Source organism: Amaranthus tricolor, chromosome 2, assembly GCF_026212465.1.
Source record: "Amaranthus tricolor cultivar Red isolate AtriRed21 chromosome 2, ASM2621246v1, whole genome shotgun sequence".
Taxonomy (NCBI): Eukaryota; Viridiplantae; Streptophyta; class Magnoliopsida; order Caryophyllales; family Amaranthaceae; genus Amaranthus; species Amaranthus tricolor.
Window position 1 is genome coordinate 40,782,086 of NC_080048.1, and position 14,850 is coordinate 40,796,935.

General features: G+C 33.6%; 1 protein-coding gene across 1 annotated transcript; it reads left to right on the forward strand.

Annotated features, from left to right (window-relative positions):
• Positions 1-4: 4 nt before the first annotated feature.
• Positions 5-14,804, forward strand: LOC130806524 (uncharacterized). Its single transcript, XM_057671650.1, has 7 exons — positions 5-144; positions 5,261-5,358; positions 5,534-6,911; positions 6,989-7,132; positions 7,218-10,404; positions 10,503-10,716; positions 14,370-14,804. Exons 3-5 carry the CDS (start codon positions 5,577-5,579, stop codon positions 8,157-8,159), a joined length of 2,421 nt encoding a protein of 806 aa, XP_057527633.1. The 5' UTR covers positions 5-144; positions 5,261-5,358; positions 5,534-5,576; the 3' UTR covers positions 8,160-10,404; positions 10,503-10,716; positions 14,370-14,804.
• The last annotated feature ends 46 nt before the right edge of the window (positions 14,805-14,850 follow it).

Genomic DNA, 14,850 nt, shown 5'->3' on the forward strand with positions numbered 1-14,850 from the left:
TTGAGTTTTTTTTTCTTTCTTTTGGTACATTGTATTTCGATCATCATTAGTGACCAGGATTAAGAATGACGTACTTTGAAGCTTTCAATGTGTTTTATTGACTTAGAAGATTGGGATGTTGGCGCACCGCTCTGTCTTATACAGGTCCAGCTCTTTCTTTCTCTGTTTATGACAATATTTTATATTCCAGCAAAGCTCTCTTTGTCTAAATTTTGTGTTAGGTGACTGTTTTAGAAAAATTTATTCAAACCAATTGCTGCAACACATAATCAATGAGACTGTTTTGAACAATTTGTTGAGTAGATTATTGCATCCACGATCAGCATGATTGGAATACACTGCTAGCAAAAAGGAAATTCGATTTACGTAGGAGACCACTGAAGTGAACTATATTATTCATCATTGGGCATGAGTCTTGAAAGCATTAGGATGAAGTAGTTGCTAACCGAATTCCTCAATTTAAGCTATTGAGACTGTTTTATCTCTTTGCCTGGTATGACTAATACCTCCCATTTAATTCGAGTTCGTCCATTTGAGTTTTGGGACATATGCTCCAGCAACAAGCCGACAAACTCTTTAACTTCTGGAATACTCTCCGCTTATTAGCAATGTGTCACGACTTATCTCTAAGCCCACCGAGCGTTCCTTGTAACTACAACACATGGCTGTCCATAGAGGTACCCATGCGTGCTGACACCTCTATAAAATAGTTATTATAAATTTGCCTTCTAAGCCCAATAGACACCCAAATGTTAGTTGGGTTATATAGGACAGGACCGTCCGAGGGGCAAAAGATATTCGTTGGCCATGAAATTTTGTATGAGGGTCTTAATATAGAACACTTACCAACATGGAATTATTGTGGCTTGGTAATGTTCAAGATGGCTCGAAACGATTTGGGGGTTGCCTTGAAAAACATGCTATGGGGCCATTGATCTGGAACACTCCAGAAGTGTCTAGAGTCTGTGAGTCATATATATTTTTCGTAGTGTAGGGTAGTCTGAAAAGTTTTTAGGACATAAATTAGATGATTCAAGATTTATCGTGGTAAATATCTTAGTTCTTTTATTAAGCAATATTTTAGATATTTTATTAGGAAATATTTTAGATATTATTATAGTAGGATACTCAGGATGAAAACAATGGCACAATCTTAGCCTTCCATTAAGGTGCTTAAAAATATCAAGAAGACCCTTAAGGCCAATAAATACCCATTAGGGGTCATTTGCATACATCACTTGAAAAAAGCCTTGTAAAGTTCCTATGAGCCATATATTAACTATTTTCCATTTCTTTACTAACAATCTTTCTTAACTTGCAAAAAATATGACTACATAGACTTTACCCACTTTATCTTTGGAAAGATTCGACTTGCCTTAGGACTGTAAGCAAGTAACCCGCGTGCCATTGACTAGGAAAAAGTCAGTGTTACAAATGACCTCTTATCGTCAAAAACACTCTAATGTGGGTAAATTCAAAGTTTCGAGTATCCTAACCATTGTCACAATACCCTAGACTACCCTACACGTGCTTGCATAATCAGAAATAATTTCGTTAGTTTTATTAGATGGTTTTTATGGTATTGGAATTAGGAAATGGTGTGGGTCATCTTTTGCTTGTTTATAAACACATTGTTGTATATTATAATTTTTTCTTTTCTTTTCTTATTAGATTGCTCATAACTCATAAGAAATGTACATATTATCATATTGTCATGCTCGGGCTCAAAAGTAGAAATATAAATATTAGAAAAAGCTTATAACGACAATAGTAGATGGTGTTGAGTATGAAAAAAACCCTTTTTAAAAAACTAACATTGCAACAATTTAAAAAATAAATATATAATTAATATATAAAAATAAATTTTCTATTTAGTTTACAACTTTTATAAGTGATGACAACGTTTTTTTCATCAACCTGAAAATTTTTATATGCTGGTATATTACTTATTTACTTATAAGGATTTCCTGTGAAAACTTGCTCCTTTTCATAATTTTATTTTTTTCATGAAAAAAAAGTTTATTAAAGATTTTATATGCCATTAATCAAATTTAATGATTTTATATGTCAGTGGTAGCACTTTTGTAAGAAAATTTCACATGGTAGTATCCAATTTATGCACAAATTAAGTGCCGTAGTATTTTCCGTTAAGTTCTTGTTAAATTTCGTTTAATTCATCATTTTGTAAGTTTTTTCCACATTGTAGCATTCAGTTTTTGTTTAATTCACAATTTTAACGTTTAATTCACTAATTTAAGTTACTTCATTAAAGCCCATAAATGTTGTAATAATTTTATTTTCATTCAAATTGTTGGCATTATAAAGTTCAAAAGGTAAGTAGCCAAGCACTAATATTATACGTATTTACTTCAAGCAAAATTATAGATGATTCTAATAATAAAAGCAAGTATTTTCCTGCTAAAAAAATTTGCTACAAAAAAGTTACTTATTTATTTATCTTTTTCTTTACAATTTATGAAAAAAAAACCAATATTACAAAAAGCTAATGATTAACGTCGTTAACAAACAGGAAGATGACAAGTAGGATTTGGTGTTGATGGACACGATGGAGAACCAGTGTTCATAACCTCTAACAAAACCTTAGCCTTTTGTTAAATCCGCTTATCATCATTTTATTATTATTAGAATTATCTCTAATTTTGCTTGGAGTAAATATGTTTAATATTAGTGCTTAGCTACTTACCTTTTGAACTTTATAATACTAACAATTTGAATGAAAACAAAATTATTACAGCATTTATGGGCGTTAATAAATCAAACGGTGAATTAAACATTAAATTGGTGAATTAAACATTAAAATTGTTAATTAAACAAAAACTGGATGCTACCATGTGGAAAAAACTTACAAAATGATGAATTAAACGGAATTTACAAGAACTTAACGGAAAATACTACACCAATTAGTTTGTGCATAAACTAGATGCTACCATGTGGAATTTTCTTAAAAAAGTGCTATCACCGGCATTTTATGAAAGTTGAATGCTAGCATGTAGAATTTCCCTAATTTTAATTATATCTTTAATCTTATTATTAGTCATGGGTTATGCATGGTTGATTTGAGTACTTATGATTCGGTTGAAAATCTTAATTATCTATAAATTTAAGATAGAATTGTAAATATGCCTGTAATGATATTGAATATTCTAAATTTGATTTAGTGGGTAAATGAAACTAAAATAAACAATTGTTAAATTATGATAGATGTACATAGTTTTTGAGTTATTTGATTAGAATGAAACTAGCGAATTAAGTGAAATACTTATACTATCTATTAATACATTACACACTAAATTTTAATTGTAAATGATTAAAAATAAAGTAATCTAAAAAAAATAATAATTGATAAATGTCATATTTATTCAATATGATGAAATTGAAATACTATATCTAAAATTTGTCAATATAAAGACAATATAAGCAATATTAAAATCGTAAAAACAGAGAAGCATTATTAAAAAATAAATTCTTGGAAAACAATAAACACTCCTAGTATTTCTTTATAAAAAAACACAAGAAAGAAAAACAAACATTTAAAATAAATTTTAACCCATATTTGGAGAACAAAATGAAAATGAGGAAGATTCTTGTAGAGATGAGAGAGTTAGTAAAATAAATTAATGCTCTTCTACAAATAGTATAACAAATTTTGTAAAAAATTTATAATTTTGTAATTGATGTTAATTTTATAGAAATTTTTGTTAATTTATTAATAAAGTTATTTACAATGTGCAATTGGAAATTAGTTTTCAAATATTTATCTATGATTAATTAACTTAGTAATAAATTTGGTGAAATTATTGGATAAATTTAATGATAATTTGATATAATAAAATTAATCGTAAAATTGTTAGAGTTTTGACATGTTTTTAATTAAAAATCGGTTCAAATTTACAACAGTTAGATTAAAAATCTATTTGGGTTTACAAAAAGTTTGACTAAAAATCGTTTGGGCTAAGTAAATTATAGCCGGATTGAGTTCGAATCGTGCATAATTCGAGTCAAATATGACTCAGTTCTGTCACTATTAGTTTCTAGTATTGTCGATTGATTGTTATTAAATATCGATTGCATTTTGAATTCATTTTTTCTAATTTTTGTTAATCAATTATTTCATGTGCAATATTGGTTCGGACAATGTCGATTTGATAAACCTAAAAAAACATATTTTAGGTCAAATAACTTTTGATTTCGATTCAGATTTTCGAGTTAGATCACGTTTAAACAACTCTAGATGAGTTCAATAACTCTCAAGTAAATATTATCTAAAATTTACACTTAAAAGATATAATTGCACAATTTTTAAACTCTTAAGCTTATTTGCTACATAAAAAACCACCAAAGTCATTATGTAGTTTTATACTCTAACTAAATTTTTGGCAACATTCTACTTTATGGATTTTTTCATCTCTTTTTAGACCCATATCTTACACATTAGGTAACATGATATATTAAGTATGACGATGGTGAAAATTATAATTAGATATAATTTCTCTTATTTTCCCTTTGTGCATCCAATCTAATAAAAGTATAGAAGTACCTCCTTGATCAAAAGAGAAAGTCTTGTATAAACTTAGTACATCAACTTTAAAAGGTATAAAATTAGTACTATTTTTTTTTTCACGTGGCGATACGTACAATCATTAGGAAATATTTGCTATTTTAGGTTGGTGAATACTAAAATAATATGGATCACATGCTTACAAAATTTATATTTAACGTAAATTAAGTATAAATCGATTAGATTCAGAATCATTCGAATATAAAAATCAATTCAAATTGCTAAACTCAAATCATTAAGATACACACAAGAACTAAAATTAAACAATTTTCTCTTCTATTCACCACAAATGTCAAATTTGCTCTATGCACTTATTCGATCTTTAATATCTCTAATTGTCCAAAATGAAAAATTATGAAAAATTGATATGAATAAGCTTTGTATTGAGGCAAATCAAATCTCATTTGACTATGTTTAACTTATAAATTAATAATAAGAGATAAATAGCATTTAAAAAATAAAGGCAAAATGTTAAAAAACTACCTAACATAAACCCAAATTTGCAAATAACTACCTTAACTAAAAAATTTTGCAAAAAACTACCTTACATAATACATTATTTTGCAAAAGAGTACCTTGTAACGGAATTAGGCCTTTGACCGCTAATTTTGACGTTGACCAGCACGTGCCAGTCACGTGTCACCTTCATTAACCTAAATCTCCTTTCTCCCAAATTCGCAGCCATTCTTCCAGCTCGTAATTCCTGAAGCTTTCACCTTCTCAATTCGCTCCCATCCAGCTCGTAAGATCAAGTTCATTGGAATTTCTAAGCAAATCCGGTATGTACTACTAATTAATTATGGTTTTGTACTTCTTTGTTGCATCTTAGTTATAATTTTAAATTTTTTCGTTTTTAGATTTGCTTCCTCCTGCAGCGTTTTTTGTATTTGAATTTGTTGTTTCATATCTTTTAATTTGTAATTTGATTGTTGTTGTATCTGAATACTATATTAGGGTTCTTAAAATTAGCTATATCAATCCGTAAAAATTAGCTAAGATGAAGAAATTGACAATCCGTAAAAAAGCCATTGATTCGAAAAAGAAGCAGTGTGAGTTGTCAACTGAGGTGGGTAATGTAAGGGTAGATGATGTCTTGATTGAAAGTTCTGAGCTGTTTTTAGCAAATGTAGATGGTAATGCTGATGAGGTTGAGGATAGTAGTAGTGATGATGATTATACATGTGTTAATGAAGATGAATATGAGAATGATTCTGATTTGTTTGCGGAAAATGTAGTTTATGGTCTTGATGATGTGTTTATAGACGATGAGGAAGTTAGGTTGATATTAGATAAGGAGGTTGATGAGCAAAACAACACAGACATGTACTTTAATGATGATGAACCGCAGTCTGATGATTATGATTTGAGTGCCTTGATTGATGATGAGGAAGGTATATGCAGCTATCCTACATTCAACCCTGAGATTGATTTCAAGGGTAAGATTAATTTGTCTTTAGGGCTTAAGTTTCCTTCGACATATGTGTTTAGAAAAGCACTAAGGTACCATGCTATTGAATGTGGTTACAATTATTATTACCTGCATAATGGTACAAATAGGATCAGTGTGTATTGCTACAACAGATGTGATTGCATGAAATTGAAAGGTAGAATTGTGAACTGTGTTTGTGGGAAGGAGAAGAAGTGTTATTTTAAGGTTCATGCCGTGAAATTGAAAGATGAGGAGACAGTTCAAATAAGGAGTTATTTTCCAAACCACACATGTGGTCACCAACACCAAAATAAGAAAGTCACTGCTTTGTATTTAGCTGAGAAATACATAGATGATTGGAGGGACAATCCAACCTGGGAATTAAAGGCATTTAAGAAACGGGTTAATAGAGAGTTAGGTTGTGAAGTGAAGTATTCTAAGTGTTACATGGCTAAAAGAATTGCAATGAAAATGCTATATGGTGATGCTAGTGAAGAGTATAGCAGGGTTTGGGATTATGCGGAAGCAATAAGGACGTTTAATCCAGGAAGCACAGCAATCGTTAAATGCATTGGAATAGACACACCCCCACCTTTGTTCCAAAGGATGTATATATGCTTGACAGCGTGTAAGGAGGGGTTTGTAGCTGGCTGTAGGCCTATTATAGGTGTTGATGGGGCACATCTGAAGGGAAAATTCCCTGGGGTTTTGTTGACTGCTGTTGGTAAAGATGGGAACAATAATATCTTTCCCATTGCATGGGCTGTGGTTGAAACTGAAAATGTAGAAACATGGATATGGTTTCTAAATCTTCTGGTGGTAGACCTTAGGTCGGTAACTGCATCGAGTAGTTGGGTTGAAGCAGAAGGTGAAGCTTTCACCTTCATGAGCGATAGGCAAAAGGTAATTTCTTGTTAATACATTTCTTGTTTCAAATGTAACTAATGAATTTACCCTAAAAAAACTTGTGTAAAATGTAGGGTTTGGTCGAAGCTTTGAACTCAGTGGTTCCTGAATGCGAAATTAGGTTTTGCTGTAGGCATATATGGGCGAACTTCAAGATCAAGTTCCCTGGAGAGTTGTTCAAACAACACTTTTGGAGTGCAGCCAGAGCCTACAACAAGGTATGGAATCATTTATGTTTATAGAATCTTTTAGATACATAAATGAATTTAATGTCAAACTAATTAGTAACAATTTTCGTTACAGAATCATTTTGATAGAGAAATGAATGTAATAAAGAATATTTCTATTGACGCATATGCATATCTAGCTGCTATTCCTGCAAAACATTGGTCTAGGCATGCTTTTTGTAGTAGGAGTAAGTCTGGGATGTTATTGAACAATATTTGTGAGGCATTCAACAATGTGTTAGTAGAAGCAAGGGCGAAGCCTATAATTTCCCTAATGGAGTCGATTAGGAGATATGTAATGCAACGAAGCGCAGCCAAAAGGGAAGGGTTGAGTAACTTTCAAGGTGAGTTGATGCCAGCTATCACTAAAATTATTGAAAAAAATGCAAAAGAAATATATGGTTTAAGGGTAATCCCAGTGGATGTTTATGAGTTTGAGGTGGATGATATTGAAGACTGTTACGTTGTAAACTTGGCCAATAGAACTTGCCATTGTGGAAGTTGGCAGCTTATAGGAATTCCTTGCAAACATGCCGTTGCTTGTATTGTGCTTAGAAAATTAGATGCCAAAGACTTTGTCCACGAGGCGTATCTCATAGAAACGTATCGAAAAACGTATAGTCCAAAGTTTTATGGTATGCCAGGACACAAAATGTGGCCAACAACCACTTTAGCCAAACCACTTCCTCCACCATATAGAAAGATGCCTGGAAGGCCTAACAAGAGGAAAAGAAAGAAGGAAGTTGGTGAAGGTAAAGGAGGAAAGAAGGCTATTACAGAATTCAAGCAAAGGAGATGTGGTATTTGCGGTGAAGTTGGTCACTACAAAAAGGGCTGCAAAAATCAACCTAAACCACCACCACCAACAAAGACCAAGTCAAAAGGTGGAAGGCCTAAAATGGGATCTTCTTCTACTCAACAATCTACAACCAATGATGTGCCTAGCTCCAGTGGTCAACAACAAACGCAAAACGCTGCATCTACTTCATGTATAATGGATCAAAATAGTCAAATATAGACTTGTACTATGTTGAATTATGTCTGGGATGTACCCTGTAATGTTGAGCTTAATTAAATGTTTTTTAGCAAATGAAGTATGTATACTCAGAATGTACTGTTGCTCTAATATTGCTGTACCCAGTTGAACTTAATGTAATGTTCCTTGCAATCAGTAATTGAATTATTTGCACTATCTTGAATCAGTAGGCATATATGTGTGAATCAGTAATGTTGCTGTACCCTGTACCCTGAAGTGCTTTGAATCAGTTCACATTTTGAAGATGAGTATACAGAGTATCAGTGAAGCTGAGTATCAAAGTGTGCTTTGAATCAGTACTTTTTGTGCTTTGAATCAGTATGCAGAAGATGAGTATGCAGAAAATATGTGCAGCAATGTGTAATTGAACTGATTGTTTAAGTTGATTGAATAGTAATTGAATAGTAATTGAACTGATCATGTGGATTTAAGTTGATTTCTATTGCAGCAACTGTGTGTTTGAAGTTGAACTGATTGTTTGTGCAGCATGTATTGAAGTAATCAGTAATTCAACTAAAATTGAATATTGAATAGAAGTTGAAATGATCAGTTCAGTAATTTAAGTTTATCATTAGCAATGTGTGTTTGAATCAAGAATGTGTGTGCATCAACAAATTGAATCAATATTGGCCATAATCAGAAAATGTGTTTGAAACAAGGTGTTGATGTTGATGTTGTGCAACAAGGTGTTTGAAACAGCAATGAACTGATCTTGTGGTGCAAATGTGTTTGAATTGTGTTTGAGGATGATTTTGAACTGATCATCAAACACATCACCAACAGAACTGATCATTTTAGTATGCAACAATGTTGATGTTGATGTTGAACATTAAAGTATGTAGCAATGTTCAATAATTGAAGAGAGCCATGTTTAGTATTCAATGTTCAACAGATCATCAACCACATCAGTTCATCAGTTCACCAGCAAACACAAAGCAAATTTTGGCAAATCAATTCACACACAGCACCACAGCAATGTTCAACAACTCAGTACATCATTCATTCATTCATTCATACACAACACCACAGCACCACAACAAACATACACAGCACCACATCAAACAAAGGAAGCACAGAACAATACCTGCAAAGAAAATTAAATGGAAAAAATAAAAAGATCATTCATTCAATCAGAATCATCATGTTACAATATCCAAATCAATCTTACAATAATGCTTAACTAGGTGCTAAACATCAGTTAGCACCCTTGATTAATACAAGAAATACCAACAGAAAACAAAACAAAAACCCTAAAAAAAAGCTTTTGATATGATTTCCAAGCTCCCTCTGATTCAACCATTTCTTCTTCAACATTTTAATTTCTGAAAGAGCTTGTTTATTTTCGTGTTCCAAGCAACATATCCTTGATGTCAAGATCTTGATTTCAGTTGCCAATTGACGCTTTTCCTCCACAAGCTTGTTAGTGAGTTTTCTTTGCCAAACAACCATTTCAGGTTCATCAACCCATTTAAACTTTTTGCAACCCCTCGATTTTGTATCAGGATTATAAAAAACGCAAGTATTAAACCTTCTTCCAGGATTTTCCTTGGTCCATGAAACCCTCCTTGCAAAGGGAACTCCACACGCACAATTTTCAATGGAAGAGTTTTTGCTTGAAGAAGAAGCAGACATAACTGATTAATTGGAAGAAAACGATGATCTTTGAGAGAATTAGGGTTTATCGCAAATGGGAGAAAAGAGGAATGAATGGAAGATGAAGCAGGATTGAATGCTGGGAAGTGAAAAGAAGGAGACTTAGGTTAATGAAGGTGACACGTGACTGGCACGTGCTGGTCAACGTCAAAATTAGCGGTCAAAGGCCTAATTCCGTTACAAGGTACTCTTTTGCAAAATAATGTATTATGTAAGGTAGTTTTTTGCAAAATTTTTTAGTTAAGGTAGTTATTTGCAAAGTTGGGTTTATGTTAGGTAGTTTTTTAACATTTTGCCAAAAATAAATGGAACACTAAATGGGAATTACAAAAATCCCCTTCCTAATCAGTAATCATTAATCACAATTAACTACCTTCTCCTATGATATTGCCAAGGTAAAACACATCATTAGCATTAACAAATCCGCCATTGATACACAATCCAAGTTCGCCATACTCCTGCGATTCCCTCTCTTTGCGATATAATCTCATCGATTGATCGATCGGAAAAGATGATGCTTTCACGAATCAGTCGTTCTATTTCCAGATCTTTCCGTTCCTCATTCTTGAATTCCGTATGTTCTCAAGTTATTTCCAATTTTTTCCAATTTTATTGTTTATTGTTTTGTCGTTTTTTCATTTAATCGGTTGTTAATTTGTTTTGACACTGTAGATTACTGGTTGTGATGGTTATGGTGCTAGAGTTGCGAATCCATCTGGTGTATTTGTATCGCGCAATGAACCTGTATCAGGGTTGTTGGGTTTTAATTTTTCATCAATTACAGCAGTTAAGCAGGCTGGTCCTTCGTTTTCTTCTTTTTCTAACCCTAATTTTGTTAATCCGAGTTTTGCAAGGTTCTTCTCTACTGTTGCTGCAAACAATCAAAGTAAGAAATTTCTCTAATTCTAGGCTTTTAGTACTTTAATTTTTATGGTCTTTGTGTTTTCGTTGCAGTTCTTCGACTTGTTTTTGTTTATACAAAATGAGTTTTTTTAATAATCCAACCTATCTATGATCCATTAATAATTCTACTAGTTGATTAACTATAAATAATCCAAACTTAAGGAGTGTTTGCTCATAACATAACTTCCATATGACTTAACATAGCAGGTAAAATCTTTGAAAAAAAGTAAAAAGAAAAAACTAACCCCCTTTCCCACCTACCTTGGCCACCACCCCACCCCTTCCCCTCCCCACCCTCACTGACACCTTCCTACCCCCTCCTTTCCCCACCTTCACTGCCACCCATTGCATCACTGTCCCCTCCCCTCCACCACACCACTTACCACCCATGCCAACCCGCAAACAACCCCCATCCCTTAGTTGCCCCTAATTTAACACCACCACCTAGTCATGTGCAAGCAGTCACCACTGACACTGTAACCTAGTCACGCTTAGCCAAAACTCTTATCCTTAATTTTAAACCAATAGTTGGTGGAGGAAGGCAAGGTGTCTTGATGGCTTGAAGATGGGGGAGGGATGTGATCGACGTGAGTGGGGGAGGCGGGTGATTGTTGAGGCTGAGGAAAGGTGGGCTCATTGGGGTTGGGGCCTTGGGGGATTGCCGGACTGGAGCAAGAGGAGTTATTTCACGGAGGGTTTTGTTCATGGGGTGTGGTGGATGGCGCAAGTGAGAGAGGTTTTCATCGGCGAGAGAGAGAGGGGGAAGTGGAAGTCGACGGTGGAAAAGAGGAGTTTGTGGCCAGTGAAGGTGGAAGCTGGTGGCTAATTTTGGAGAGGAGGAGTGTGCTGGGATCATTTTTCTTTTTTTTTTTTAATTCTATTTTTTCTTTATTTGCCAAATTACCTAGGTAATGGGTTGCTATGGTGCATTATAAGCAAACATTCCTCAAAGGCTCAAAGTATGAATTATTTATGGCTAATCAATATGTGGGATTATTGTAGGAAAATCATGAAAGTTGGATTATTGTGGCCATGGGTAATTTTTCCTGTTGTTTATCACTATTTTGTCCGTGTGGTTGCATCAGATAGAGAAATAAAAAAGGAATGTTTTTTGGCTGTATGTAAGAAGTTACCATTGGCTGATTTCTAGTTGTTGATGATTGCTAGTTATTGCCACTTACTAGTTGCTGCCGAATAATAGTTAAATTCTAGCTTTTTCCCTTGAAGGCCTATTCTCCAAAACTTTTTAGAAGTTTATCAATGCTAAAATAAGTTTGATGCTAATAAGCTCAAATAAGTAGAATTTAACATTGATTAGTTGAGATAGTTCAGCGAAACATTTAATTTAGATATGGTGAAAAGAAAGCAATTAAGGTAGGGAACGAAAGGAAAGCAATTAGAAAGGGAATTAGGAAACTCATTTGTTTGGTTTGGTTGAAGTTAGGAGGAGTAAACATATGGTGTTTGGATCTCAGGCTCTTAGCTATTAAGAAAGAGAGACGAAAAACTTAGCATCAACACTTTTGCCTTCTATTCTAGATCAACATGCTAGCATCCACCTACATCTCCTACAATCAATCTATTGTGGCTTGTTTGACCATCACCATTCCTGATCTTCAATTAAGCCAACACTGCCATATGTCCATATGCTCATATGCCCATATGCAAAACTTCCCTAACATGAAATATTAACTCATCACTATTGGCTAGTCCGGTGTGCCCTCCAACTGTTATCAACTGCACCATTTTATATTTCACTATGATTATTGCGAGTTGTTTTTTTATCTCATTATTATGTTTTTAGTTTTTTCCTGGTTATCAAGCGATTGAGTTGCTAGGTGGTGGTGGTGAGGACTGAGGAGTTTGGGTGGGTGAGAGTGTTGGTGTGATTGGTGAAGCAGCAGTATCATGCAGTTACCAACCTAGGTTGATGGGCGTCATTTGGTTGGTCATCAGCAATCCCGAGTTCTTTGTGATGGATCGTTGCGTCATCAGCAATTCTTAGCTGAAGGTGTCAAGTGGTGCTGGCTTTAGTTGCAGTGACATTGGGTGGGAATGGTGGTGTACTGAGTGTTCATGGTGTGGAAGGGAAGAAGGGTGAAACTGATACCGAGGTATCATAAGCCTTGTTGGGACTATAGGATGGGAAGGTCTTTGGGATGAACTTAGAGACGAAAACTGTGGAATTGAGAATGACATTAACTTGAACCAAATATCTAGAAAGGAATTTGCGGTGCCTAATTTCATTTCTCTTCTCTTAATACTCAGCCAATCGGGTCCGAAATTCAATACTAATCAGATGAATTTAGTAGTATTAAGTTAAGTTGAGAAACATTTGAACATAGATCAGATGAAGAGAATAGGAAAACGATGGATGTATTTCCTTTTTTTAGTTTTAAGTTTTATTTTATAATTCTAAAGAAGAAATTGACAAAAGTAATTTTAATTATGAGTCTATGAGTCATCTTTTCAAAATAATTTTAAGAACTAAATCAAAATATTTCCAGCTACTAAGTATTGGAATATCCTTCCAAAGAAACAACCGGTGACTTTCTATACCGCTAAGTTGTTCACTCAATTGCTTTCATTATATAGCTTTCCTATTTTTTATTACTTTCGCTGCAAATCATTATAATACTTCTACCTTCTCTCTTTTGCCTACTGCCGAATACGAGAATTAGTCATCATTAGATTTGGTGACTAACCATTTATCATCGTCCTCTTTATTATCTCTTCTATCCATGTTCAAGATTAAAAATCATGTTAGTTTGAAGTCAAAGCAATAGTCCATGAGCAACTGTATAAGTGGAAGATAAAGCAAAATTAATTTAATGACAATAAAGAAATTGTAGACAGAACCTAATAATAGGACTCAACACAGAAATTTCAACACAAGTTTTTAGCTAGAAAAAAAAATCCAAACCTCGCCTATATCTAAACTAATCCTTAACTTGTAAATGATCATTAGAAAACCTCAAATTTTGATGTGAATATAAATGCTTTGAAACATTTTATACATTGTGCACCATTAATTTGGGTATGGAAAAGTTGGAATTCTTCCATGTAGTTATTCCTTATTCCAAGTCTTCTGAAAATGAATAGTTAAATATTGAAATAGGGACAAGGTAGCATTGATACAATTGAAGCAACATAATGCACTATTGATAGCTTTGTCAAATTAAAAGGGAAATTGTGGACAGGGATGTAGATGGGGTTGCTAGGCAAGGACGACATGGTGTCAAGTAGGGGCTGAGCTGGTTCGGCAAAACACAAACATTTGACAATGATGTGAAGAAGAAGCCAGAGGCTACAGTGAGGTTTATGGTTTTCTGCTTTAGGGTGGCTAGGTATGGAGGGAGGAAACTTGGAAAGGTTTAGGTGATCTATGTAGAAGAAATAACTTTTTAAGAGGGGACCAACTAGAATAGAATAGAATACATGCACTAGTTAACCTGTTCTATTGCCACGGAAAATCTAATACTGTTTTTGGAAAAGGATACCCCAATAGTTAGGGTATACACGAGTAAATCATTAGTTTGGATTTTTATCGATAAGATAACCCTTAATTCAGGTTATTCTTATCATTTTTTGCCCATATTCTAAATTTTGTTACTTAAATGCTATGTTCTTTTGTAGGTTATGACATAAAGGAGAGTAAGGTAGAAATTAAAGAAGATAAGAGCGTACCGATTTCCAATAGAGTTGCAGGATTGTACCATACAGCTGTATCTCCCTTGTTCCATGTTGAAGAAGGGCTCAACGAGATTATTGCTGATTATGTTCATCATGAAATGACCCGAGCTTTTATCTTGGTCTGTGTTAGATTGTATCTTTTGATCGTTATGAAAGATGTTATATTGGCACTCTTTTTCTAAGGTTATAAGTCGATTTGGACATTTGATGTGTGATTTTTCTGGGTTTTGTGTTCTCAAATCTCAAGTGATTGGTCGAGTGGAATGATCGACCTTTTCAGAACTACATCTGTCTTTTATTGTCAAGAAAACAAAAATAAGTTCACGTTTTGCAACGTTTTTGGTGTTACCATTTGTTATTCAAACTTCTTTACTTTAAGATGCTTTTCTTTTATTTGTGCATTTGTATTTGCTTCTTTCATTAG

Coding starts and splice junctions, on each gene's coding strand:
- LOC130806524 (XM_057671650.1), top strand. CDS start 5,577: ATGAAGAAATTGACAATCCGTAAAAAAGCCATTGATTCGAAAAAGAAG. Junction 6,912..6,988: donor TCATGAGCGATAGGCAAAAG/GTAATTTCTTGT, acceptor TGTAAAATGTAG/GGTTTGGTCGAAGCTTTGAA. Junction 7,133..7,217: donor CAGCCAGAGCCTACAACAAG/GTATGGAATCAT, acceptor TTTTCGTTACAG/AATCATTTTGATAGAGAAAT.